The following is a 25,593-nucleotide window of genomic DNA, read 5'->3' on the forward strand; positions in this document are numbered from 1 at the left end:
TTCAGCATCTGTCAGTCCTACAGTGTGTTAAAAACAAATCAAGTTACTCTGCTTATGATACACAAAGGTTAGAGCATAATACAAGTTTACTTTTTATGTATGCTGCCAGTGTAGTTTTTGCAGCCTTGTGTGTATATCTGTGTGTGTTTGTGTGAGTGTCTATCTATCTATCTATCTATCTATCTCTCTCTCTCTCTCTCTCTCTATATATATATATATATATACATATATGGCCTCCATATTCCCAAGATCCCAATCTGATGGGATATCTCTCTCTCTCTCTCTCTCTCTCTCTCTCTCTCTCTCTCTCTCTCTCTCTATATATATATATATATATATATATATATATATATATATATGTATGTATGTAATGTGTGTGTTTGTATGTGTATGTGAGTTAGTACATATGTAACAGTGTTGTGTGACAAATAAAAAAGAAACATCTCACAAAGGTCTTGAGGTTTGAGTTTGCAGCCTTCATTGATTCTCTTGGACTTTGGAGGGATAGACCAAAATTCTTCCACTGATGTTTGTTGTTTGATGGTGATGATGATAGAGCAAATCTTTCCACAACAGTAAAAAATGTCCCTGCAGTGTTCAGTGAGTTTGAGAGGGGTTACACAGAAATCTAGAGAAGTTTACATAATTTTTACTGAATAATTCACCGACCCCTAAAAATTGGGAGATTGGCATCCTGGAAAAGGCTTCTCCCATCAGAGACAACGGAACATCTTTATTTTGACTTGGAGTCACCTTGCACATTTCTGTGTAGATTGAACAAGGTATAAATAAATAAAACAAACACTTTCGAATTTTCACATTAATCGCTAAAGCTGATTTAGGTCATGTATGCTGAGCAATAAATCTGCAAATCTGCACTGTTTAAAAAAAAAAAAAAAAAAAGCAACAACAAAGAAAAAAAAAGTAATAAAAAAAACATTACAAAGAAGATAGGCACATGGTGCATGACCTTTACAACCCAAGATGTCTAACATTAAATTTCGCCATAATGACTGGGTTCAGTCATTATGGCAAAATGACCAGCATGTTAATTCAGGTAATGAAATTTCAGGAGCTAAATTAATTTTCTGAAGTTGTTTCATGATATTTTGCACTGCTATAACACTTAGACAACACTTCCTGATACTGAGAAACCAAAGTGTGAAGCCAGCATGGACTGACTTATATTGTGCTATTACTATGCAGGGTTATGACATAATAGAGAAAAACACTAACAGCTTCATGCTTTTTAGCACAAACTCAAGGCATGGAAATTTTTAAGGTAAGAAATAAATAATCATTGGGTTTTTCTGTTGTGCATTCCAAACATTCAGACTTACTAAAGATGCGCTTTATGGTTCAGCATTTGTTTACTACCACTGTTTATCTTTTAAAGAAAATTCAAAAGACAGTTAATCTCATCTTTAGCGAAACGTTTGCAATCCGTACCTGCTGTGACAAAGCACTCTGGGAGCTTTTTTACATCATTGCTGGAACCATTTACTCATGGTTCATAAACCTAAACAAAACAAATACATTTTTTGGGAAATTACCTTATAAAAGATTATGTAAATGATGTGTAGACTGTCACTATCAACATAAGGGTGAGAATGAAGAAAAGAAAAAAAAATCATCAGATCAAACGCATCTGTGTTTTACTTTTTGTTAATGATGCTATTTGAACTTAATGAAGAAAGTTTCTCATAAAGTTCTGTATATTACTTACTGTGTTACTCAATGTGCACAGTGGCCTTATACATACTGCTCGCAGTACACTGAAAAATGACTCAAAAGTGTTGAATAAGCCATTTGTTGTTTTTTATTTTATTATTCAAAAGTGAAACTGCTGTGTCATAATAGAAATGAACATTTCTCAGTTTGTATCAGTGTCCTAAAAATCTGAGATTTTCAGTGTTGAGAAGAGACGGATAGATGATGATCGGAGAGGAGTAACAAGAGAAACAGAAGGGTAGAGGGAAAGGGCATATGTAGATCCCCTTTCAATTCATTCTATGCTGTACTTTGCAGATGATAGATTTTAGAATTGAGCTAGAGAATAAAGTCCCACATTTCCTTTATTAATCCCCCGTGCATCAATCAACACCTCGCTGAACTTATCCTTGTCCTCTTAATTAGAGAAAAACTGGTTCATCCAGCAAATGAATTGTGGTGTTGTTTTACTCAAAGCAAGACATTAGAGCTGTAATTTTTTACTAAGTTTTGGTGGGGGTGGGGGGTTAACAAATGATCCCAGTTGCTTTTAACAAGATATGGGTCAGTTCAATTAGTCAGAATGAAATGCTGGTGTGGTCTCGTGGTGCATGAGTATCCCAGAGAAAGACACTATTATGCTATACAGTATACTGTTTATTTTAAATAGGAATTGGAAATACCCTCTAGAGCAGATGCCTGAAGGGAGAGAGGGATTTGAGGCAGTCTCCTGTATTTCCTGTCATCTTCTTCTTTTTGGCAGTAGCCACTGATTTGAGAAACACTGCATGTAATTGTTTGCATGACAACAAACATCCACCTCCAAACTTAGGAATGTATAGATAAGATAGATTATATTACCACCAATTCTAACAGCTACTAATATCATCAGAGAGAGACTCAAAAGAAATGGACACGTTAAACCATTTTTTTTGCTCTACTGCATATTGAACACAGTTCAGAGAAGTGATTCTTAAGCTTGGAAAGGAAGAGTGAGTAGACGGACCAGACAAACTTGGCAGGAAGACTGAGCTCACACCAGAGTGTAGAGATTTGTTCCAAAATCAATGCAGCCTACAAATATTTGATTTTCCCAAAAAAATGAGGCTTCCATTGACAGAAACAATACACACACGCACACACACACGTACACACACCCACACCCGTCTCTCCTTTCCTCTCCTCAGCAGCATACTGTAAAACAATGAAAGTGATGTTTGTTCGCATACTTTTTTTTTTCCAAGTTAGCAAATCACAAAAACACAGTTTGCTACTGTAAACATCCTTCATCAGACTCCACATTTTACATTTTGAGCGAATGGATTCTCCTTCTTATCCTTTGTGTGTTGTCGTTTGGTACATAGTCTAAAACTGTCACAGGCTCTATTAAAAAGGCTGCACCTTAGTACAAAGGTTAACATTAGATAAATGATGTATCTAACATGGTTCTTTACATCTACCCTTAGAGGAAAACAATTCTGCAATTTTAACCAAACTTTGATGTGCTTGTGCCATAAACACACAGTTTATACACAACAGCTACCACTATTATTGAACTGTATGTCTATGAAAGCAAAACTTCTGTCCAGAAGGAGATTATCAAACTGGTTGGTTTCTGATGCAACTATCCTCATACAGTCTTTTTTTTTTTCTTTTTTGTTTGTATGTTGATTGTGTGTCTGTATTCAAGAACATGATATTATGGACAACATAGTGAACCAAAAACAAACGGATTAGGCGCTCATTATGCGTAACTTTTTACATGTGGGTCTAGTTTTAGATAAAATTACCTACTTTCGATGGTTACATGATTTTTTTTTAATACAAAATTAATAATTCAGAATTAAATTATTTAGAATTTTAGTATTCTCCTTCAGATTTACATGGAAATAGTCATTTCAAATTGAGGTTCACATGGAAAACACTTTTATTTGCCTGTGCTTAATTTGGCTTTAGATTGGTGGGTTGGGAAGTTTCTGATTGAACAGGAATGGACATGACGTCCTTATGATTACCGGAAATACAAACTCCACTTCCTGTACTCGTTTTTTTTTTTATATAACATAGAGAACCACATAATAAGTACCATTTTTGCTTTGATTTTGATTGTAGTTTTTAAGCACCAGGTTGACATGAGCCTACTTAGTTTTTTAGCAGCTGAGGAGGAGTCCCATAAAGATTTTGTACCATTAGAACAGGACAAGGTAATGAGCAACCAGAATTATTTAGAGCAGAATTCATGTTTACATGACAGAGAAATTCATCAATTTTGATTTGAAATTGGAATAAACCAGTCACTTATTTCAAGTGTAATTCTGAATTGTCACTTTCATTCGAAATTAGGTGTTTACATGGTCACTTCAAATCTGTTAAAAGCCTAATGAACTTTTTTTTTCAGAATTAAAGAGAAATTAAAACTCTCGTGTAAACGTTGGAGGTTGGAGTTTTTATAAATGTCAATCATCAACCCTCACGTCTCCCTCTTAGCTCCACCTCTTTGCCCATATTTGTATTTTAGGGGGGCAATGGAACACTTCATGCTACCAAGTGGGATGCAATGCAATGGTGGGAACTGCCCAATGAACTTCAGTTCAGCTTTTCAGAAACCTATGGGTGATGTTACTGAGACTCCATCCATCTTCACACAGCCCTTGGACCACTTTCACCAATAAGTGAACAAAGCCAAACATGTTTGAAATTCAAATCTGTGTATTCCTGTAAGAACTAAATGGTATAATGCTACACTGTTATCAGGTCCAAGGATTGTTTCTGGTGTAACGCTGAAAATCATCATAATATAGTCACATATGTACTACACCTCTTCACCAGACAAACTGATACCTGCTATAAAGCACATGCACCAACACAGCACCTTGCTCTGATTTAATGCTATGCTGCTCTCATTGTGATTTCCTGGTGCTGCTTCAGTGTCATGGAAGATAGTCACATGCTTAGAGCTTACATTATAAACGAAAGAAATCAATAGGAAGGCAAAATATTTTCAGCTGTCTTGCTGGAGTGTATTAGTCAATAAGCCACAGAAAATGATTAGATATTATTGCTTTTTAGATTCCTTGAGGCCGCCTTCATTATGGCTAATTGGATTGAATGGTGCCCACTCATTGGCCCACATTTCTGCATTTACATCGTATTTAAGGCGCTTATTCTGAGTGGCACTGATATCATAAGACTGGCATTTAAGCTCTTAAATCCGTACGATGGTATAAGGGTTTTAAAGCGAAGGAAAAAGACTGAGGGGGAAGGGGGAAGATAAAGTCAGAAAGGGCGAGGATGGAGAAGAAATAAACCAGCGAGAGGGTCTCACTGACTGTGTGCTCATGGAGACAGTAAAGCAGGATGACAGTGCAGGGCTTTTGTTCGAGACACTGCCAGCATGTCAATTCCGATGTAACATTTTTATCGACGCCGTCCTCACTGCAATCTGACAGGCGGGTAGAAGCTCAGCTTTTACGTTCCACACCAGAAGTTCAGGGTTAGCGAAACATGTTTCTTTTGGAAACTTTGGAGGTAGACTTTCTCCCCATTGCAGTGTTTATGCTCTTGACCTAGAAAAAACTGTTGGTATAACTATTCACAAATAACTTTTGATTCATGTTGGAAATGTGTGCAGATGCACAATACTGTAAATACTGTAGAAAGTTTTCTCCTGCATGGTTTTCTGTTATTTCAGGCTTAGTGGGCTTGAATGCATCTACAGTATCTCAGTCAATGGCGGATCTAATCTGTTGATGCATATAGTTGCTTTATTCCTCCACTCAGAACCTTCCTGTAACTGGTGCACCAGCCAAACAATACCTAGAGAACAGCGCCTAAAAGTCAATTAGTGGAGTACTTATCCAAGGTCAGAAGATAAGAACTGCAACTTTTTTTGTTGTATTTCACTTTACACTGAAAACTGTTTCATTATAATGATTTAACTTGAGGCTTAGCCAAAGCAAAAGCAGCCCAAAATATGTAGTTGTAGTTGTAAATAATTCAGCCTACCAAAGCTATCAAAGAAGTCCTACCTGCTCCCTTAAGAAGATATTATTCATGTAGGTGCCCTTTATTAGTTGCTGCTGCATCAAAAACCTACACATCAGATCAGATTATGTGGGCAGACGTCAGCTCTTATGTAATTACATGTTCAAAGAACAACAAATGTCAATTTTAACATCTAACATATTTTCTTAGCCCTTAATAGCAGTCCTAAACTGAACTGAGTAGCTTGATTGCCTCAACCTAAATTTACAACTGAAAACCAATGCACGAATGGAAAGACATGTGATTGGCTGTCAGCTTTTTGTGCTGTTAGCTTCAGTTCTTCTTAGATTTCAGTTAATAGTGTTATAATAATTCCTTAGTTTGTAGTCTGGTTTTTGATTTAGGTTGAGTTTTCTGTGTTAGCTTGTTCTGTTCCTGTTAGTCTTGTTTTATTATGAATGAATCCCTTGCATAGTCTGTTGTGTTTACTTCCTGCTCCTGTGTAATTCCTGGTTTTAAGGCTTCTGATTGCCACACATGCTCCATTGATTGTCACGAGTCCCTCGGAATAAAATCTGCCTAGTCTCACTTCTCTGCTACTTTAGTGTGTGTTGCTATTGTACATCACAGTTGTGATTTTTGTTACTTTTGAATGTACTGATCTTCCAGTGTTTTCAGCGCTTTCCGTAAAATGTTTATTATTTATCATTTATCATCTTTGTTAACTTTGCCAACCTGCCTTGAAAACCCACATTTGGGTCATTAGTCACTCTGTAAACCATGAATTCTGGCTTGAAATGTAAACATCTACAAAAAAAAAAACCTGCACTATACCAGATAAAGATTGTAATCTAACCAAGTATTACACTTTTGCTGCTTTTACTTATCCAAATGTAAGAAAATGACTAAAACAATGCTGTGGACAAGGTTTCCTGTTGAAGGATAGTCCTGGCCAAAATAATCTTTGTTCTCGTTCTTGCCACTTTAAGAAAACAAATTTTTCAGTTGATGTGGAATATGTACACACTCTTACCTTAACTGGTAATCATACAGGATACTTCCAATGAATTCATCCATGCAGTATCAAATAAACTCATTCATACCAATAGGATAGCTTGAAAAGTTTTGTCATTACCAAGAGAATCTTTGGTCAAAATACCTTAAAGTCTTTTCATTCTTTTTGTGTATTGGGTTATTTGTATTTATTCAACAAGATTTAATGAAGCATGAGGAACTTTATCAAGCTAGCATTGTATATATGAGGATATTTAAATTATGGTTTTCTCTGTATGGTTAGTCCTACCACCAGCCTATTTGTATAAGTTTTTGAAAAAGATCATGTAAGACCGAATAAATGGATAAAATGCTTCTTAATTAAAACCAAACAGTAAATACAGAAGTATTAATTTATTTTACTGGCTTTAATATTATGTAGACTTCAGCCAAAACTCTTTCTCTAACCTACAGGCTGAAACTATAGCAAGCCCGTTGGGTTTGGGTTGTTTATCGGACTATATCAATGCAAACAGAAGTGCCACAACACAAATGCTCGTCTTGACACTAAAATACACAAGACAAACCAAATGCCATACTCACTTTCAGCCTTGCAATATGCATTCATCCAAATCCATCAGACTTGGCTGGACAGGGAGTTACTGCACAGAGGAAGATTTCTTTGATGTCTAAAGATTAAGTATTGATATATTACCACAAAATCCTGTCCAACCTACTAATTCTCAAAAGCAGGATGCTTGATTTTTGTTTTTTTTTTTACCAGCATTTTGATTGCATTTGACCACCTTAACTGATCTAAGCGTTTCACATTGATCCTGTGTCTTGTGTATTACATTTGTTTGCAGATTGCTCAGTAATCCAATTATTCCAGCATAGCTTTCTCAGCCTCTGCAAAGTGAAGCAACGCTTTTTTCCTCAACATGCAGAAAGAGAGGAGAGAGACAGAGAGAGAAAGAGAGAGAGAGAAATAATGGAAAGAGAAAAGGAAATAAAAAGGGTGCAGAAATACTGAAAACCAGAAAATATATGTGAGACAACCGATGCGGGAGAAGGAGAAAGAAGAAAATGAACGAGTAAAGGGGAAACAAACCACCAAGGGACTGAGCGGCTGTCTCTGTTCATTTTGAGAGAAAGGAAAAGATAGAGGGAAAAATTGATAACTGAAGGGAAACTCATGAGCAAAGTTGAAATTACCTGTACAATTGCACTAACTTGTATGCCTCACATGAACCTGCTTCTCAATGATACCTGGTTGGCATTACCCACATGCCACTGTTTTTGACTTTGTCAGTTATTTCAATGGACCAGAACCAAGGAAACCTAAACCTTTGCTACCCTGGATTCAGACAGAGGAAGTAAAGTGCAAATAATGCTGTAATGAGTTTGTGTTATTGTTAGTCCACTGTTGTTACTTTGCATAGCTTTCCTGTGACTTGAAGTGTCATACAGTACAAAACAGCTTCATAAACTGCCTGAGAGCTAAACTCTATGGTTTCCTCATCTTTGTGGGATAAGTTTTAAATGCAGGTATGAAGGAATAAAGAAAGGGAACTGTGAAAAAAATAGTTTCTGTGAATGACATGCAGCATCAGTGTTCTGCTTTATGTCAGCTGATCTAAAGCCATTAAGTCAACATAGAGTGTGTCACTTCTGATTGATGTCCGAGAGCGAGAAATACATTTAGATCGACTTACACAGCGCTTGCTCCTAGTTAATAACGTGACTCTCTCACAACTAAAACAAGTTTTCAAGTCGTTCTTTGTACTTTCAGCCTAGACATGAAAGCTTTGGATTGTTAAAAAGACATGTTATGATAAACCTTATGATAAACCATTGTAGATAGCGTATTCTGTATGAGGCTAATGTTGCTGTTCGGCTGCTCTTTGGCAGACTGAATTTTGCAACAAATGGCTTTAATCCACTTAAATTTGTGGAAGTTGCTCGGCGGGAGGCAAAGATTTCTAGGATAATGCTCTCAGTTTGTTTTTTGGAACAGAGGAGATATGAAGGAGTAGAGAGGCTGAGGAAAACAGCTGAGGAAGCAGGATTGTTTATGGAGGTACTGTGAAAGCAGCAGCTGCAGTAAAGACCTTTCAGAGTTAACTTTTCACAAAAAAAAAAAGAGAAAAAATAAACGTTATGTGAGAGAGAGAGGCTTGTGTTATTATAGTGCAAAGGATAAAGGAAAAAAAAAGAGCAGCTCACAAGTGACACAGTCAAACCCAATGGTGGCAACATAATTATATCAAGATGTTTGTTTTTCTCTTTTTTTTTTAAACTAAGAAAACACAAAAATTGATGTACAGAAAATGGAACTTTTAGTCAAAACCGTTTTTAGAGTTTTCTCAAAGATTCACAGACTGCCAGGAAAACAGTGACAGGAAAATAGCAAATATTCCAGACTTAATCTGATCATGAAACTTTTAAAGCATCTCTGAAGAAACTTAAACTATGGCTGTGCAACTTCCAGTATCCAAACTGGTTGAAGCTGAACATTTCAAAGTTTGAAAAAGTGCTTGAAGAAAAGGTATGCAAAACCTATAGAAATATTTCCAAAGGAACTTGAGGCTGCTGTTGCTGCAGAAGATTCTCATGCAAATACCTTCTGAGATATTAGCAACATAACTCAAAAGGCAATGGATCACCTCCTGGATCCAGGAAAGTATTCTTTATTATGGAAAGTAAGGATAAGTTTGTCATTAGTTTTTCTAAGTAATAAATAATGCCCACAATCAGTTGCAAAGAAATTGCCAATGCCTTGGCAGAGATCTGCGCTGTCTGAGTGCTTATAGTTTATATTTGTAGACTCATACTCTGAAAACCTTTTTTTTTCATCATGATAGAGTATTATGTATGTAAATACTACCACTGAATAGTAATTGAAAAAAAGAGTGTAAGAAAACTGGAGAAAATATGAAAGAACTCGTAACAGTCTGAGTAATTTCTGTCTGCACTGTAGAGATTCAATAATTTAGTGAATACAGTAATAGATGCCTGTTTAGATGAACATCACATGAGCAAAGCCCCATCGCTGCATCAGAGCTCTAGATAAAAATCATGACCTCTGTTTCCCAAGGGAATTTGGCAGTGACAGATCTGCTTAGAGCAGCATGGCACTACTCTAAATTTACGATAATAAGAGTTTGTATGCTTTGGCCAGAAATTCAGATTAAATATGCGCGCCTCACCCTTTACCGTGAATGTGATGAAAGGTCCTCTCATGTGAAGCCTCCGTGGACAGACAGATCCTGGGGGCAGAGCACATAGAGAAGAGTCAGCATGCTGTGCAGCGCATGGTGTCAGAAATCTGCATGTGGTGTGCCGGTTAGGTATATAAGGAAAAAGCTTGAAGTAAGACTGACAGACATCTTTCTGAATACCCCTTAAGTATTTTGTATCTCAGATGAGCAATTACGCTCTATTTCCTCTTATAAAGCCACTCATTAGCACCGATGGGTTTTGTCATGTGAAGCAGAACTGTGAATAGATAGAAAATGTAGAGCTACAAGCAGCTTTGCTGCTGCACAAAGCAGCGTTTCAATAGGGAATTCTTTGTTCACACTAAAAATCCCCAAGGCCTTCTGTTCAAGAGCTCACTTGAGTATAAACTGCTGCTCACAAAAAGTAATTCAAATATTATAAAAAATCAACTCCACGTGACCGGATCATGAGAACTTTCCATTAAAAATAAGATCTGTCTCTAGAAATCCCTGTATTTGTAATCTTCCTGATAACAGAACCTGCTCACACCTTTCAAGTACTACTATACATGCTTGAGACATTTCCTCTCCCTCCTTTTGAAACTTGTCTCTCACTCTTAAATACTTATTCAGAACGTCCAATATGTACCATAATCTATAAATTCATTCACCTTAAACAATGACAGGTTGTGTGCTCACAATATAGTGAGGGGAAGAGCAGCAGGGGGAGACAGGAAGGGGAAAAAAAACCCTGAATCAACAGTTTTTTTTTTTCTTTGTCAGATGGAAAATGTGGGAGATATTCTAAGCCTCAGGAGTGTTTAGTTTGGTGAATGTTTTATTTGAACAGAGCATCTCACTGGCAAAGCCTGATGTTATGATTTATTAAAACTGCAGCGTGAAGGGAATTGCAATGTGGTGGGACACAGTACATATGTGTGGTCATGTGCCTAATTGGACTGTTGATGATTATGTTCATCACAGCATGTGACTGCTAGCCTGAAGAAAGACGGGCAGAACAGTTGAGTCAGACAATTTTCCTTTCACTCAGTACACTTACTGTAAGTGTAGTAGTAAATTTAGGCCACATGTATGAGGACACTCGCAAATAGGTCAGCTTGATTCAGTTTTTAAGGTGTCAGCAAACAATTATTTATTCCTTTGGTTTTAGAAATATTCCAAAATTAGGAAATCTAGTTTTAGTCACAGTAACAATCTGTGTATAACGGCTTCAAATGTCTTTGTTCACAAAAGCATGAGCTAATGTGACCTTCTGTGGCATCTTCCTCCTCTGATTGGACCACAACTTAAGCTAAGTCCAGGTGCAGTCTACAAGTCAACAGTGCACCAGTTGAAATAGTTTTCACATGTCAAATTTTGAGGTTACAAAAACTATTCTGTTATTAAAATGATATCATTATCATTGAATTTTACATTTAAAAAAATGCGAACCTGTATGGTTGATGTGCTGTTTTTTGTTACATGGCCGACAGAATATGTCAGAAAACAGAAAACATAGCAGTATTTGAAGTTTTATCAAACATTTTCTCTGCAGACTTTTATTCTCTTGTTTTCATCAGTTCAGCATTGGTGCAGCGCAGTTGCCAGCTGAAAAAAGGTGGCATGGCCGCCTGCTCTGAAAGGGCAGCCGCATGCACCACTGCAAATCTTTCGTCTTATTAAATATAGATCAAAAGTCAAGCACACCTGTGAGGCAACCCTCACCTGAGCCAAGGTTATGAGGACTGATGTTATTTTTGAGCTCTTGTTTTAAAAAAGGAGGGAGGGCTGCAATGTGTTGCGTACAGTATAAATACAGGAAAAAGCTGAAAACCACCGGTAAAAATGACTTTACTCCTTATGAATATTTCTGAAACACAGAATGTGTGACCTATTTGACACTCTTCGGTGAGGAATAACCTCAGCAGCTGAGGGCTAAAGTGTGATGATAAAGATCCTGGTGGACATATTTGGTGTATTTTACATGCAATCAAGTCCTTCTGTTTGCAGTCTGACTCAAAGCTCCACATATTTCTCATTTCTAGGCTACTCCATTACATTAAGGAATAAATATTCTTTTGAAATAGGACCATTTAGAATGGGTAATTGTTAGTGCTGCTAGCACATGCCCAAGGGACGGCATCCTCCTTTTCTTCAATGCATATGTGCCGTATATGATTTACTTAACTGCAACACGAACAAAGTGAGAAGCATTCACAAACATACCAGTAAACATCTTTTTATCTTTTCTGCAAATACAGGTTGTATACACTTAATGTTTAAAGCATATTTGTTTAGGGTTTTCATCATAATGCTTAACAGAGCAAACAGCAAAACTTAAATGAACACAAGTGTGGAAATTAAACAAGATGCAATTAAACTTGCTGTAGGTAAAAGTCACACTGTATGCTGCATGACAGAGAAAAGCATAAAGCTTTGGCCAGAGAATGTAAAAGTTAGGTGAGTTAGCGCATACATACGCGCTTCATCGTGTAGAAAAGGTTTTTTTTTGCAGTAGTTTTAGTGGAACAACCGACCGTGTCGCTCAGCAGGTGTTGCATTGTTCGTCCAGTCGCCATCTGGGCTTGTAATCCTTTTGAGATGAACACCTATGTTATGTGTTTGCATGTGTGTGTGTGTGTGTGTGTGTGTGTGTGTGTGTGTGTGTGTGTTTGTACGCTTGATCATGTTGTTGCCCTTTAACCTTCTTTCTTATTTTGTACCACATCTATGTGACCTTTTGTGCTTATAGGGTCAGAAGCAGAGTTCACCTTTGTGGAAAATAATCTTTTCAATGAGCAGACCCACTGCTGCGGGACAAACTTGTAATTCTTTAGGACCATTTATCATATTCACTTATACATTGTAGTTGTTTTATCAATCACAGTTAAAACAATCTTGATAAATGCTACCTTTACCTGCAGTAAAATACATTTTGTCATTCTGTTTATTCATCCATGGTTGAAGGCTTTCGTTTTAAGAACTGTTAATTTTCTTGCAAGTGAAAAGTGCATATACACAGTAAAATGAATATTTTTCAAGTATTAGTCACTGGGGAAATATTCCTTATGCCTTACTCCACTGTTACACTTTTGAAATATGTTTACCCATTTACCAGTCTTAGGGAGTAAAGGGGATAATAGATGTTGTATTATTTTCTATAATACTGCTGTTGTGAATGTGAACTTTGTCTGCAAGGTTTCAGTCCTGATATTCAGCTGTTGCTGAACTTCTCAGACATATTTTCTCAATTTTGCCAAGAAGTTGTTGTAAATTAGACACAGAAACAATTATTTTAGACAAGTTTTGTTAATAAATTTGAACAAATGCTCCTCGTTTTGTTGCCTGTCTGTGGAGCATAAGACTTTTTATTTTCCGTTGGTGGTTTTGGAATAGCTGAAATAATTGCAATGTATAGTTGTGATGTGAGAAATCAGTAGAGAAGTTTTCACCGAAGTAATTGTTTTTTTGTTTTTTTTTTAAAAAATAGCTTACTTTGCGAAATAGAGTGTGCCTTGGTGGTGTCCATATTAACGTGACTTAGGTCACTGTGTATACACAGTTTGTGGACATGCAGGAATGTTACATCTCAGTCATGTTGATGAATCCTAACAAATCTTAATCCAAAGAATTTTTACATGGAACCATAAAGTATGCTTGTAATCATCTGCTATGTTACCTGTGCATTATGTGCAGATGATTGAGTTAATGAGACCCACCTTTAACATATTTTGTCCTTTGTAATGGGTTCTATGAAAGATTTTGTGTTGTATAACTTGTAGATTTGGACTTCCCAAGTCTCTTATGAACGTATAGTTTTCGCTACATTGTATTGTCAATTTTCTTTATTGATTCCTTTATTTATTTATTGCCCCTAAAAAGATATATTTTACAAGCACAATTTCTATAAAATTAAAAAATGTTTTTCCTTGAAATAGCAGATTACCACAGTAACTCGTCATTTTTCCAAGATAATCACCATTTCTATCTTTTTTTTTCACTTAATTTGACAAAAGGAACTTTGTATTATTAGAGCTAGTAGGGATTCATATTTGATTAAACTTTGTTAATTGATCATTGGGAGAATTACCATTTGATTTTACTACTCAATATTAATATGAAGTATTTATTAAAATGCAGTAACAGTAAAAAAAAACAAAAAACAAAACTTTCCTAATTAAATCTTTATTACAAGTTGAACAACTGTTGTGGCTGGTAAATGGGATTCATTCAATGGTTAAGCTGGAAATTTGTGTTTACATTCAACTTCAACACCATTTTGAAGATGTCTTAGTTTTATTGATTAAAAAAAAGTGCCATTGATGAAATTCTTAACGATCAGTTAATTGGTTGTCGATTAATCATGCCCATCCCTAAGAGCAAGGCAAACAAGTTATAATCGAAATGATATTATAACTATAAATATTTACTTAATATATACATTTTAAAAGGAGAACCAAATCCAAATTTGATGCAGGGCAGAACAGTGATGGGTTCACATGTAATATCCTCATTAGGTTTCTCTGAAGTTATTCAATTTGTGGACGGCTTCTCTATAAATCCACATTTCTATACTTATATTGGTAATGTTTCACTTGAAGTGCACAGTTTTTATTTGTTACTTGATTGGCTCCTGATTGTTGATATCTGCACCAGTTAAGTGGCTGAGCTTGGGGAAGACTTCTACCTATGTATAGGGCTGCTGTTATACCTGCCAGATACTGTTTAATGGCAGAGCAGAGAGCAGCTCCAGCTAGCTGACATGCAGAATGTGTGTTGTGGTGTTAAACACCTGGATCTTGGCCAGTCAGAGACTGGGCATTAGGTCTTCTACACAGACAACCTCTTGAGGTTGTGGTTTCATGCCCAGTAACTTTTCTGAGCTGCTTCACTATTAGGTGTACAAATAGTAAATGTTCCAGGCTGATGCCACTTGATAGTCACGTGACTTAGTTCACACTTCAGTGTATATCCTAATGTACTGTGATTTGTGTCTGCAGCAACTCTATTGCATACACTGGTCTTCATGGTCTTCTTCCATATTTGTCCTAGCAGAATTGTAAATGACTTGTGGGCGTTGAGGATGATCACATGTGACAGCTAATGCGTAGGGTTGCTGGCAACATGTGTTAGCGCCAGTGTACATTAACCTACATTTAGAGTGAGGCCTTTTTGAATCACCGGGTAAAAGAAAAGGTCATCTTTTGAATAAAATATTTTCTGGCACATTTCATTTCTCTGGATTCACAAGCTTAGCTCATGTACTTTTTAAAGTTTTGAAATTTAAATGCCAACCTTTAGATCATAGTTTATTTTCTCCTCACTGGGAAGACTACACTATTGCTGGTCACATGTAAAGTCAACATAAATCAGAGTCAGCTGTATGCGCACTGTTGCTAGAAAGCAGAGAACCAAAATAAGGAATGTGAAGCGTGGAGGTGGCTCAGGTCAGGGCTGATCCCTTAAAGATAATCTCCCCGTCTAGGGATTTGTTTTTCTCATTTGTCCTAGGGCCTCTAAGCTGAGTTTGGAGGTCACTTCCTGTGTGTGCAACAGGACCCAAGTCTGCCTATTGGCATATCTGTAAGGTAGCAGGGTACTGTGTGAAGTTATTGGGGAGAGCAAAGTAAGCTGCAAATACAGCTGAAACATCAACACCTTGGGAGGTCAGGTCTGCAGTTCATTTATGCCACAAAAACCAAAAGATTTTGTTCACTAACTAAACAGGTTGCTTTGAAGTCGCCCATGTTTGAGCCATTACTCACAAAAGTACTGAAAATAGACTTCCCTTTGTGTATTTGGTTAGATTTACACTAACCACCATGCTTATTTTAGTTGCAATCACATAAGTTTACACTCAGGAGGGCAGAGTGATCTAAGTCAGTGAGCTGGTAATTTTGTGAACCTTCATGTGTTGAACTTGTGCTTATCACCACCTCCTGTTTGCATTGTTTCTTTATGTCCCATGTCTTTAAAGCACCCGTGTCTGATGCCCAATACTATATTTCTCAGCACGTCAACTGTGTTCCCAGTCATTTTGTGTCTGGTTCTGTTTTCAGCCCAAGTGATCTTGAAAACTCAGTGCTAAAAACCAAAGTCAAGCCCATTAACTACTTCATTTCTTAAATGCAGACACATTTTTCCCCAACTGTCTATCAAAATAATGCCCTGCACTCAATAAAGTTTGATCAGTTTCTTTTGGACATTAGTAAAATCTGATTTGTTATTTTGTCATTTCTTCTTGTACAGTTTTTGATGTGCATTCCAGTACACTGTGAATTTGTCATGTTTTGTTCATTTCAAAGAAAAAACTTGTCTAAAGAACGAAAGATTTACACCTATCGAAATTCTTTGCTGCACTGTACTGTATTTATAAAACTCAGATACAATATCTGTTTAAACTTAGCAGTACTGGAGATCTTTGGCCTGGTTTATGCTTTGTTTGTGTGCTTTGTGAACTCCGCAGAATGCATATGGTCAGAATTAACGTGTGGGCAGGGTGACCCCATACACTATAACAGCTTTTCTTTTTTTTCTCGCTGTAGCACCCTGCTAGAAGTTGATTATGGTTTCACCAAAGTTGTGTTTGCTGTGTGAAAAGTAAGCAGATATATTTACATTAAGATTCACTCAGCTAGTGTTAAAGCCATTTTGTGCTAGAAAAAAAAATGATGTACAATGGCTTCTGGTTGCCTAGTTTTACTCTGTATGGAAGACATCAGTCCCTTTGCCCTTGACAGGCATGAATTAGGGAATTTCCATCCATGATAATCCTCCCCATCTGATAATAACTCCCTGCCACATCTTCCAGAGATTCATGCTCATGAGCTTTAATACTTATCCAAAATATTACAGGTGATTAATCTCAATCACAGTTTGAGACATTTAGTGATTTAAGTGGAGTTAAAACGGTCAACATCCTCTGCTAGTTAAAGCAAGATGACTTATCCTCCTGCTGCCCTGAAGGCAGCCCCGGTATCTGTAAGGTCTGCAAGGGTTACTCTGCTGCAGCTGCACTGTAGAAAAGTTTCAACTACAACAAAGAACGGCTGTGAAGTTGTTTATAGCTGTTTGTGGAATTCGAAGGCAAGTACAGCTTCAGACATGTTGAGCACAAACGGGATACTGGGTAGATGAGACTGATACTATGGTCCGTATCCGCCCGTAGACCGAGCCAGTATGAACTTCTTAAAGAAGGCCGAGTGTGTGTACATTTCTGAGACTTGTCTCATTTCTTTGTTTACAGTTGCAGCAGTGGATTTATAGGGGAAAGGTAATCGTGTTTTGCTATTATGAGGAAGGTCACTGAAAGTTTGCATGCATAAGCAGTTTGGGCGAGGGGTGGGGGGGGGTGGGCAACAATCACATGGCAGCTTGGAATTTAAAACAAGTGCATTAGCGTCTCAAACACCAGATTCAGTAAGAAGGCAAATGAGGTTTTTTTTTTTCTGTGCAAAATGTATTTAACGTAATGGTAAGATACCCAAAAAAAACAGTGCGTTTTGACTCCTTATCAACTTTATTTCACCGAAGAATTTACGCCAAACTTTGTAGAGTAAGTAGGTAAATTACAATACATTGCATTATAAAATGCAATACATCACATTATGTGCAGCTTCTTAAGGTTAAATATATATATATATATTTTTTTTTTTAGTAGGAACCATTTGGTGTTGATTAGCATAGATACTGTAACCTTAACACAACTGTAACACAAGCCAGGCAAAAAGGAAATCTCATATTTCTGTATACTCAGGTACTCTGCCCAATGCCAGGGTCACCTTCACCAGGAAAAATAAATCCCTAGTGGCTCTCTAACACTATCCATAAGACCTCTCTCCCTTTGAGAGGTGGTGAGTGGGTGTCAACCTAATGTTTATACTGTCTGCTCATAGTTATGTAAGCCATTTTTGTCCTCTTTCTAACTAATCTACCTTTACTCTTCTAACATACCAAGTTTGTGTTACGTAAACATTCTTTGAAACCGTCTGGTATAAGTTGTTTTAGCGTGCAAAGGTGTGCATTACATAAAAACTGCAGGCCAGACTGTAGAGAGGTACCGTACCATGGAAGCTGTGTGTGTATGTGTGTGTGTGTGTGTGTTTTCATATTTGTCAGAGTCAAGGATGCCTCTCTTTCATGAAGGGCAGGTTCAGGGAGGCTGAGGCACTTAATCTGAACTATCCCTGTGATAACAGCCTCTACAGTGAGCGAGTCGGTGTGTCTACTTGAACGCACACACACACATTTATCTGTACAGTGGGCGGCTGGCTCTACAGCAGCGCAAACAAAGTACTGTACACGTGTGCATGTGAGACTGTGTGTCAGGCAGTGTTACATGCATGATGAGGACATTGTTTTTCTACACAACAGAGCTCTGTCTTTGGTTCAGCTGCTTGTTTACTGACGCTGCCATGCTGATGTGCTCGCATGTGTCACAAGGTTTGTTCTTAACTATGATGGCTTGTTGTCCATCATACAGCCGTCTCGCACCCAATTATTCACCCTTAATGAAGTTACCTTGATAAAGCCATAATAACTGAACTTCCTTTGTGTCTATAATTTGTAAGTTTTCTTCGTCTGCTCAGTTTCTATAGCAACTAATTGTTCTTGTTCTGCCTCCTTCAAATGACTGTCTGCCTCTTCTTGTGGAATTTAGACCTTTTTTTTTTTTTTTGTTTAACAAAGATTAGAACATGAGAATTAAGCAAAAATTTCGCCCAAAAAAGGAAAAGAGAAAACAAGAAATAAAACGTGCCAGCATTCAGGACAGTCTTCTGAATTCTGATAAATCTTTGGCTTAGATGCCACTCGTTATTGGTCTTGGCTCTCTGTGATTTAACATCCCATCTGCAGCGTAGAGTGAGCGAAGATATTTGAACCATTTGAAGAATGCCCCCTGTGTGACATTTGAATCACTTGTAGGAAAGCATGAGACCAGTTTGAGCCCTAACATCTGTCCAGCGTTTTGCTCCTCACACGTTCTGTGGGCTCTGTGTAGCTGCAAGCAGAATACATACATTCCTTCTGTAATTTCATTAATAACTTCCCGAACCTGATAAGCAGTGATAGGGGCCAATGAGTGTTGGCAGATTGTTGTTGTCTTATAAATGTTTGTGGATAGAAACAGGCATTGTGTACTCAGTTATCTGTGCCCTCATGGGAAATAAACAGTAACTAAATCAGTTGTTAGCTTTGTGTGTTATCTTTAAAGATGAAAGGAGACTGAAAACAATGAAACTGCTGCCCTGGGGTTTCTGTAGGAAGAGACAAAACAGCAACTGGAGCAAAGAATGAGACCTTTGATCTGTGCAGTCAGTCCCATTGAGTTAGTTTGAGACTGTACCCAGAAATAGAGAAGACAGGGGTCAACAAGAATGAAAGAACAGACCCCGTTTATACAAGAGGCCTTACACACAATTATGGAACTTTAATGTCACACTAGACATTATTTTAGATATTGCTTGTGGTATGTGAGAGTAAAGATTCTTCCCCCACAGAGCATCCACAGTGAGTCGGTGTCATCTCTGCATATTTACTTGTGCTTTTTTGACTGTATTTTTGGTGTAATTATGAGTTCCACAAGGTTGCAGAAACTACTAGTTTGAAAAACAGCCTTTTACAACATGTCACTTCCAGTGGTGCATCATATTTTCAGTCCTTACTGAAACAGACGTAAATTGTGACCTTGGAATATTGAAAGCCGTGAAAATGACAAACTAAAGAGAAAGGAAAATAAATTGCAGTGACTTGGTGGTCAGAGTTACAGACCACTTCCAATAAGTGCACTGTCCCAGACCTATGCTGCATATCAAGTCTGTATTTACCAACATGTCCTAAAATATGCTTCTATCATTACTTCAGTCCTCCTCACTTACTGCGTGCTTTCCACTGCTGAAACAGTGGGATTGGAGGAATGGCTGGTCACTTGTGCTAAGTTTTGGGCTGCTGTTGCTGGTGCCCAGTCACTGCAGCCTGACCTGTCTGTTCCAGTTTCATAAGCAGAGAGTGAATGACCTATATACTTCTCTGAGGGAGGGGAAGTCACCTTGCTGGTTGACCAGCAGGCAGGCATGCTGGCACACAGCACTGAGGTTTTAGTGTGCGGCACTATTAAAGGGTTGACCAGTGACTCGATATTGGAGGCATACTTTTAAGAGACCTCCCATTCGCTGTCCGTGTTGCTCTTGGCTTGAAAACTTTCCAGGTCTGTTTCTTTTGGCTTGTGTTTTCTCCTCCTTAACAGTGCTTTGTGATGGTGTGAAAAGGCCAATGTATGGGGGAGTATCCCAGTGCATTAACATGCTGAAAAACACATCTTGACATGGACTGAATTTGCACACATACACACACACATACACACACTCACTTTAGCTGAAACCATGGGGCCCGGTGCCAGAAAGACGAAGTCAGACAAACACCTCACCAGAGACTCCTCTAAGCGTCCTAACAAATTGAATGTGTGTGTAGATGGACAAGAGGGAATTAGATCAGTGGTCCTGATTGTATCTGAGTGTGCTGTTGCTGTACCCCTTTCCAGCTAGTCCCCTGGAGGAAATGTGTGTGCAGAGGAGAGAGATCGAGACAGGAGGAGGTGAGAGAGCTTGGCAGCTGGTTTGATGAAGGATGTACGGAGAATGTTAACCAGACAATCACCTTGCATGTTATTGATTGAGATGGAGGAGAGGTAATTAGCACAGAAAAGAGGGGGAAGCTGAGGCCACTTTTAATGTTTTGATACAACGTGTTCCTTCTTTGTACCCATCTGCATGCTGTGCCCTTTGTGTTTGTGAGTGTGAAATTTTTTTATCAGAGATAGCACAATAAAACCTCACATATTTGTAAATGCGTGTACTTATAGGCACATAAAGCTTTAATAATTCTTGGTAATAATTGTGAAAAGAAAACAGATTAGCAGCATTCCATCGACATATAGTGGAAGTATCATACCAGAGTATAATGGGCACGCTCCAGTTTTTCCCTCATGTTGCATGACCTCATCTGCTGAACATCCTCACTCAGCACACTGATGAAACTATGGCATGTAAGTCCCAACCTGTTCTAATTTAGGAATTTTTCTCTGGCATTACAATCGATCTGTGTTTAATATCAACATTATCATCACGCTATCTTTATTTTTGAGAACATGAGATCAAAATAAATCATATTGATGAGAAAAACTGGATATGTCGTTTGATTCTTTTTTTAATATATTTTTTATTCTTATGATTTGTTGTTCGTCTGTTGCACTGACAATAAACCACACTGATATTGACACTATACAGTAAACCTTAAGCACTTGAATGCTTTCTGTAACACTATAAAAAGGCCAAAATCTTAACAGACAGCAGTGATTTGCAAACATGTTTTGCCAAAGTTTGAATTGAAAATAAAACAGCATATGAAATGTTAAAATCGTTGTATTTTTATTGTATTCATTTTTTAAAGATGTAACATTTTTTCTTTGGCATTTAAAAAAAATGAACAGGGGCAACAGACAAGTAGTTGTGTTGTGCAAAAAAAAAAGAATCTGTAGAAAATAAAAGCTCCTCGTGGAACTTTTCACAGTTCATAAATTGAATATATCAGAAGTTTAGCAACATAATAAATTGATTAAAAAACAAAGAATAGAAAAGAGATCTTTCAGAAGTAAAGATGGGACTTGATGGTTGCATTGGGATCCTCCAGGTCTCACGGGATCTGACACATATGTAGTTGGCTGTTTTGACACTGCTATGGTGGGAGCAGGTGGTTAAAAATAAATAAACCATTGATCCCAGTGTGGCACCAGCTCAGGTACTTGGCTCGCTTTAACCATAGTGATGGAGTCAACAAATGGAGCTCATAGGAAGATCAGGACAGGACTTGACAGTACACAGAGGAAGCTGAATGGGCCTCAAGATTCAAACAAACATGTTTATCATGTTTAAATGAAGGATGAGATAAGGTATTAAGTTGATGGAAATGATGGATGAGTTTGTCGTAATATGTGAAAACGAGCAGCAATGGTTAGAAATCTGTCTGGAGTGTGATATTTGTTCTTTTGTCCACAGTGGTCTAGACGAGGGGTACCTTTACTCTGTAAAAAAAGCCCTATTAGAATAAAATGAGTTAGGATTTATGTCCTGCAATTTGTTGCAGTGGGGCGTAAGCCTTGTATGCTCAAATTTTTTAGACATAAATAAATACATTTATATTTGTTTAAAGAACTGATCGGTTCCTCATTAAAATGGATTAAATTAAAACAAAACAATATTTCTGCTTTATTTTCTGGGTTTAGTGTCTCCAACAAAGTCTTTTTTTTCCTTCATTGGAAGCAGACATTGGAAGCAGACACAATTTTGTGGTGGAAAACGCTGCCTGGTTTCAGAAACACTTCTTTATCCCCAATGTGAAAAAAAAGAGAAATACTTCCATTTAAAGAAATAACATGTCAGAACAACATCCAAGACAGCCTTATAAATCCTGGATGACACATCCTAGGGGCCTTACTAGAGAGGGACCATGCAGCTTGTAATATCCATGATGATATAAGTTACATTAGTGCAGATGGCATCCATGAAGGCCCTGCTAATGTTACTGATAAACACAGGTATTGAGCAATAGGCTTCTATCTCGCCCCTTTAAATAGCAGGTGCTTACTGATGACGTTGTCACAGTTTGTATTTGAGGTCTCCGATTCCTATCCTGTACATCTGGAAACATGTAGAACAGCTCGTGTCCAGAACCAGAAGTTTACCAGTTCCATAACGCTGAAAATATATCCTGCAAATATTTTTCATTTCTTAAAACTGAATTATAAAAATTCTTTGATTCTGCCACTTTTAGTACCAACTTTAGTTTAACCAAAGTTAGACCTCTGTTACTTATTACCATGATCCACACATCTCATTTACAAGGACTCTTAACTAATTCTCCCATTTACCACTGCATGGGTAGCAACATGCTGTTCATCCTGTGCCTTAATGGCCATGGAAATGTAGGAATCAGTGAGTGATGAAAGAGGTGAATTTGCCAAAGTAAACAAATTCCTGGATCGGGCAGAAATGCAGCGGACTATCATCAGTTCTGTTGCCTCGACTGCTGGTTGAGTAAATAGAAACAACATGCCAGGCTACTCACACAACAGCTTACAGTCCACCTTTGATCTCTAAACACTTTTGCTCTCTATTGGTTTCTGTTATATTACTCCAACGCTCAGCTCTTTCTCCAGCACCTCACACATTTCATGCTCAAAAGGGGACAAATGGTTTGGATTCTACGTAGATTTGACATCCTGCACTGTGTCTCTCTCTCTCTGCTTACTGAATTTAAATAATCTCCTCCATAATTCTGTCAGTGTCATCTCTGTAAGCTCGCTGGAGCTATAAATCAGAGGACTGCAAAGCCCTTCTCTCTTGGTCCGCAGACATCTTTATGGCTCACCACATCGGGCTGCTGCTGTCAGTGGATTGTAAAAATGAGTTTCACAATGCGCATCAGTTAGAAAGAGACGGTCAGTCGCGGATTTGTTGTTGACTTTTGAAAAGACTTTGTTAATTTATATCCAATGTAAGATGGTGTGTTTGTGTGTGTCTTTTCAGCTCACCACTGAGACAACCTTCCTCAACGGCCAAAGTGTGCCTGGTCTGTGGAGATGAAGCGTCAGGGTGTCACTACGGTGTGGTGACATGTGGAAGCTGCAAGGTCTTCTTTAAAAGAGCTGTGGAAGGTAAAGTGTGATTTCACATTAATACAAAATGTCACCTGGTTCACAGCTTTATCCTCCCGTGGAACTAAGAGACACTCAGATGGCATTGCCACTCCTCTGAGTGTTTCATATGAGGCTTGTTATGGCAATATATAAGTATACAATATCAATATGTCAAAGATGTTTGGATTTTAAATAGAACCCGGCCAGGTGCATTAAAGAGGGCATTCAATTTAAAGGAAGTTCGGATTTTGTGGGCTGGGGGCTAAGGGCCTTGCTCAAGGGCCCCACAGGGATTACGATTGTATTGTAATCACAACAATCAGATATAGCATTACATACCATTACAGCAGAGTTGGTGATATGTTAAAGTGGCTTTATGAGAGAAAGCTTGAACATACTCTGATCTTGTAATCAGATTATTAGGGTGTTACTCATCAAGGAATCATATCTGTGAAATTGAGCAAGGTTGGATTAGTCACACAGCCGCCACTGCCACATGGCATCGCTGCAGTGGAATCTTTGAATATGTTTGGATTGCATCCATTCCAGAGATGGACACATTTAGATTTGATGTGGCTGAGGTGATGGCTGTGGTAATCAGGAAATGCATATTAGTTAAAAGGGTGTGAAGAAGCTACAGGTTACATCTGTGGGGATTTCAAGTAGTATACACAAAAATGACAGCTCATGCTGCTGCACCCTCTGTTAAATATTTGTATGTGGCATTTAGCGTTTTGTGCTGTGAATAAGTTTATTGCTTTTTCTGTCTCATAAAGGTTTAGTAGAAAACCTTTTTTGTTTTATTTTCAGATAATATAGTGTTTCTTCCTTTGAGTTTCAATTTCTTGGAATCTTATTGTACTACTCATGTTTTTTTTTTAGTACTTTTTGTAATTTATCTACAATAGTCGTACATTGAATTAGCTCACTCAAGCAAGCAAATGAGGGCAGACATTTAAAATTCTAATTATGTTAGGCTTACATGACTTAGGTGATCCCTTTTTGTTTTAATTTGCACTATAAACTACAGTTTAGTCTCAGCAGTATGTCTGTATTTCTTCCCTCAAAAATCATTAAAATGATCAAAGACAAACATTGCATTTATGTAGTGTGAATGAGCTTAGGAAAACATGAGAAAAAAAAAATTAGAAGGTAAGTCTCCAGCAGGAGCCCGTTATGTTATATTTAGCTCGGGGAAAATAAGCCACAGTCATAATGTGCTTTTCATGTTGTGCCTGTTGCCTGCGGCCTTGGCCCAACTCATTTAGATGAGTGTTTGAATGCAAAACACGCTCTTAAAGGCCTAGTTCAGATGACGGAAAAAAAAAAAAAAGTAAAACAGTTACTTCCTGCTTGCCATGAAGCTCTATCGGTGTCCGTTGGTGGAATTGCACTCATTCCTCAATCAAATCACGGCCTAATTCAATAATATTTACACGTCGTCATTAGGGAGACATGAAACCAGATTGTGCCCTTTCTTCAAGCCTGCCTGGCAGAGAGGCTGTAGAGGATGTGTTAGATCTGACTTTGGGTGAGGATGTTAGTCAGGTGAGTACTCCTACAGTACTCACATTGGTGTAATCATAGTATTGAAACCACTTTGTCACTTAGTGCTCTATTTATGCCTCTTCATTATTCCAACTAGCTCTTTTTTTTGTGTGTGTTGTAACCGCCTTTTCCTGCTTTTTACAGCCAAAGCACTGTAACTGTGCAGACTGAAAGCAACCCATGCAGCGTAGGGGATGTCAACAATGTTGCATATGAGCAGTTACCTTACTTGACCTCTCTGCAGCTGCTGCTGCTGAGGTGGAAAGAGAGAGGAAAGGCGAAGCGAAGCAAAGGATGAAAATAGTACGAGAAGGATTTTGCAAAGTGAAGAGAGACAGAGGACAGTGAAACGGATACAGAGAGGGAGGAGGGGAGGAAGGACAAAGAAAAAGTCAGACACAGACGGAGAGATAAAGAGAGGAGGAGCCGAGAGAGCGAGTAAGT

General features: G+C 37.9%; 1 protein-coding gene across 1 annotated transcript in view; it reads left to right on the forward strand.

Moving 5' to 3' along the window:
- Window positions 1-25,593, forward strand: part of nr3c2 (nuclear receptor subfamily 3, group C, member 2) — a gene marked incomplete at its 5' end in the record, with an annotated part of 72,314 nt that overhangs the window by 17,535 nt on the left and 29,186 nt on the right. The window contains one exon of the mRNA XM_079264629.1: window positions 23,492-23,619. Coding sequence (XP_079120755.1) covers window positions 23,492-23,619 — 128 coding nt within the window. The remainder of the gene's footprint in view (window positions 1-23,491; window positions 23,620-25,593) is intronic.

Source organism: Telmatherina bonti (assembly GCF_933228915.1).
Source record: "Telmatherina bonti genome assembly, chromosome: 3".
Taxonomy (NCBI): Eukaryota; Metazoa; Chordata; class Actinopteri; order Atheriniformes; family Telmatherinidae; genus Telmatherina; species Telmatherina bonti.